Source organism: Anneissia japonica, unplaced genomic scaffold (assembly GCF_011630105.1).
Source record: "Anneissia japonica isolate Jap-2015-1 unplaced genomic scaffold, ASM1163010v1 scaffold724_len3256291_cov202, whole genome shotgun sequence".
Lineage (NCBI taxonomy): Eukaryota > Metazoa > Echinodermata > Crinoidea > Comatulida > Comatulidae > Anneissia > Anneissia japonica.
This window is the reverse complement of record NW_022744966.1, coordinates 2,358,065-2,362,399: the sequence shown is the minus strand read 5'-3', so window position 1 is coordinate 2,362,399 and position 4,335 is coordinate 2,358,065. Positions and strand designations below refer to the sequence as shown.

Below are 4,335 nucleotides of genomic sequence, written 5' to 3'. Positions count from 1 at the left end.
ATACCGTATTTACATTTCATTTTAATTATAAATAACTTGTGGCCGAGTTGACTTGTGGCCGAGTTAACTTGTGGCCGAGTTGACTTGTGGCCGAGTTGACTGCAGCCGAACTTTTTGTGGCCGAGTTCATTTGTGGCCGAGTTGACTTGTGGCCGAAGAAAGGGAAACACTTTAAACTAATGTATCCTGTTTTGTGGTCTTACAAAAATACATTAAAACAATATTCAACAAACAATAAGTATACAAATATTTATGCAGAAAGGGAAACACTTTAAACTAATGTATCCTGTTTTGTGGTCTTACAAAAATACATTAAAACAATATTCAACAAACAATAAGTATACAAATATTTATGCAGAAAGGGAAACACTTTAAACTAATGTATCCTGTTTCGTGGTCTTACAAAAATACATTAAAACAATATTCAACAAACAATAAGTACTGTATACAAGTATTTATGCAGAAAGGGGCCTACCCATTTTATTTACAAATCTCATATTTGTGAAGCAAATTTTACAGATAGGCCTATTCTCTTTTTTTATTTCGAAGAAAAATTCTAGATTTTCTGGGAAAACTTTAATATTTATTTTTATTTAGGAAGAGGGAAATTGGCCTTCAAAATTGGATTTTAGGTGAATTGGGAGGCCTACTGAGTCATTGCATCATTTTTCCCAAAAACAAATACAGTATAAAATTTTAAAATGCCACAACTACGGACCAATTAAAGGCAATCTTCTGTCACATATTTCATAATCGAGTTATTCAGGGGTCCCAAGTTGTGAAAGTCAAATTTCTGGAGAATTTGTCATGTAGGAACAGACAGATGTTTTCGACTCATGTACTGGCTAAAACGCATGTACAAGGACTCGCATGTACAAATTCATCACCATATTCAGTATAAAAACAAAGAAGCTTTGGGCAGGCTTAGGTCATTGTTAATACCTTATTGCTGCCTAGAATGTTCAATAAATTGGATGTCTGCCATATTTAATGGTCAAGAATGGGAAAATTTAGTTTAGCATAAGCAATAATTGTGAAAAGCTGGTAAAATCCTGGAGAAATTCAAGAAAAATTCAAATTCCGGGAGAAAGTGTGGAATTTCTGGGAGACCGGAAAATGGACCAAAATTGCTGGAGACTCCAGGGCAATCCAGGAGACTTGATTGTTAATGCTAGTCACTGTAAGAAATATTATATTATGTAACAACTATACTGTACAATAGCCAAGGCTGTAAAAAAACCCATATTTTTGCACATCTTTTTTAAAATAGTGAATTTACATATAATTTCAGTTTTGAGAGTACTCAGCTGTATCTCTAGTCATTGTAAAAAACTTGCAGAATTCTCAAGTTCTATGGAATGTCTGTAGTTACAAAAATACTTCGGAAATTGATCATGGGTTAATGTCCAAAACAAGGGACTTTTCTTTTGCTGGGATCTTTGGTTACATTGTCTAAACTAACTAAACTGATAAATTATTGTGAAAACTAAGAAAAAGTGGCCCCTAAATCTTGTGAAATTTCACAGCTATTTCCTGTACCTGTAATTTAAGCAACCCATATTTTACACTCAAGACAAATTATTTAATAGGTGGTATGGAAATTTTGACTCTAAACCACTGTTGCAGCAGCTGACATTGGCCAGATACAGTACTCCATTTATGTCCAAGACTATTGTATTGGCCTTAATTTCCATTATAGGCTGGTGTAGTGCCAGTCAGAAATATTCCTAGCACTAAGTGGTATAGTTCAACTTTTCGTCTTTTTAACATTCGCAATCCATTTAATATTAATTGTATTTACAGACAGCAAATCGAAACACTTAAACATGTTTACAAAAAAGATGTTGAGGAACTATATAATTTGATAAAATCAAAGAAAGATGAAATAGTACCAACATGTAACAAGGCAAGACCTATGGACACAGATGCAATGCAGCTTCAACAACGCGCATCAATATTTCCACTGCAGCCTATTGGACACCTTCGTTCTTGTTTCAAGAGTAAGAATGGGACTCCGAGACAACCATCTGTGTGCAGCTTTGCAAAAGCAAGGTTACAAATATCAAAATCAGTCTTTGTCCACCCTGAGCACAGTTTGGAAGGTTTAGCAAGCTTCTCACATGTCTGGTAATGAAAGCATATTTAAATAAATATTTTTTTAATTCAATTGCATTTTATTGTTTTTAAAGATTTTTACATACTGTATTTTGTTAAAAATTTCTGCAATTCTGTGCCTTATGGCAAGTACAATTGAATACATGAATGAATGTTTATCTATGTATTCTCTTCACAGTAACTTTAATAATATTTTGACTAGAGCTTGCCCAGGTTTGACATATTCTAGGGATCACTACAACAGGGAAAGAGTGGAGTTTTTACAGCATGTTTTTTAATACATTTATGTTATTAATAATGGTTATTGCAATGTTCACTGTTTTTGTTTTGTACAGGGTGTTATTTGCTTTCCATGACAATGGACCATTGACAAGTTTTACAAAAGCAAAGGTTAAACCCCCTAGACTAGATGGAGGCAAGACCGGACTGTATTCCACAAGGAGTCCACACAGACCAAATCCTATAGGCTTATCTCTGGCCAAACTAGATAAAGTGCAAGGTAAGAGTATAAGAGGAATTGTAATTTCAAAAAAGCACAATTTCAGCAATTCTAATTGCTATTTTATTGTTAGCAATACAAGAATCTAAACACAAACCATTTTTATAAATAATGTATGTAAATATGTATATATGTAATTTGTACACCTACAATATTTAGGAAAAAAAAACTTTGAAAAGCAGACAACAGTATGTTTTTATTCTAATTTTGAGTTGAAATCTAATCACTCTTACAAAGTATGCAATTATTGTTTTTAAATTTTCAGTTTAACGTGATGGTATATCTTTTTCAGGTGATACTATATTTTTATCTGGGATTGATATCATCGATAACACACCGATCTTGGACATCAAGCCATATGTACCAATGTACGACAGACCGGAAGAGGCATTCAGAGCTGCAGAGTTACCAAGACTGGATCAAGAGATTGGCAACTATCAATCTACACATGCAGAACAGGATGCCAATAGCAAACAGGATTTGTCCAAACACTTGCTTCCAATTGATCAGGTGAATTATGATGACAGTGCAGCAACAAATGATGCAATAGAGGTTTCAAATTTACAGTATCATGAAGGAACCAGACTAGAGAGAACCAGAGCAAGAGGAACCAGACCAGAAGGAGCCAAACTAGAAGGAGCAAGCCCAGAAAGATCTGTGAAGGATGTCAGAGTACCAGAATGGATTACTTCTCCACCAATAAAGGAGCTTTATGTGCGGTTTACTCCCAGTGCAGAAAAACAGTTAAACAGTTTTATAAATTCAAGTCTGACAAAACATTCTAATGGTAAAAATTGCAAAAAAATTATTATTTGATAATATTAATAATAATAGCAGAGATTTATGAAGTGCCAGTTCATAGGAGAGGAAAAAAAACTAAAAAAATGATGTTTTTTCTTTTTTTTTCCTTTAACAGTTTGATTACGTACATCAAGCTTTACCTTTTTACATAATTGTGCAACCACAATATTTAATTCCTTTTTACATAATTGTGCAATTACACTATGTAGTTAATTAGACTAATTAGCCATAGCTCACATACCAAGAAAAATGGACAGATTCAAACTTTAACCACTTCAGTGGGTTATTAGAAGGCCTGGCTGGGGTAGGGCTAAATGTAAAGATTAGATTCCCTAACTTTCCTGGGCAAAGCATTACCCTACTTGCAGTATAACTTGGAATGGGCCTATACATATGCATCAATTGTGGAATCATTAGTAAAATCGTAATGGTTTAAGCAGGATAAACCTAGTTTGTAGGCCTATAATCACCCTTGACTAAAACATAAAATACAGTTTGTGCCTGACAATAATGTGGGTACAGCACATACGTTTAAACAACCAGGTTTATTTTTGTCATTAGACACAAACTAAATTTCCAATTTATTGTCATTATTTTGTAATCTTACAGGTTCAAAAGATGAATATGTGTTGGAATTTTTCTCAAGTGCACAAGAAGCCAAGGAAGCTATAACAAATATCTTAACAGCCGATCCTAGATCCAGCTACCGTCGCAACACTTGTCAAGATAAACTGTACTACTTTACAGTGGATAACATCCATGTCACAGCTTGGTTCAGAGATAACTTTGCTGAAGTTTTACAAGTTCAACCAGAATTCAAGCATTTAGGTTCTTTTAGTTAGTTTGTCAAGAAAAGATTACTCCTACCGTACTCAGATCATACCGCCCTCTCTCTCTCCCCTATATATATATATATATAT

General features: G+C 33.9%; 1 protein-coding gene across 1 annotated transcript; it reads left to right on the top strand.

The window, feature by feature from the left end:
* Positions 1 to 1,800: 1,800 nt before the first annotated feature.
* LOC117119820 (tRNA (adenine(37)-N6)-methyltransferase-like) lies at positions 1,801 to 4,329 on the top strand (the record flags this gene model as incomplete). The annotated part of the gene is given in 4 exon segments (XM_033264756.1): positions 1,801 to 2,127; positions 2,451 to 2,614; positions 2,907 to 3,401; positions 4,025 to 4,329. Coding segments are annotated over 4 exon segments (1,104 nt in total). The 3' UTR covers positions 4,258 to 4,329.
* Between the last annotated feature and the right edge of the window lie 6 nt (positions 4,330 to 4,335).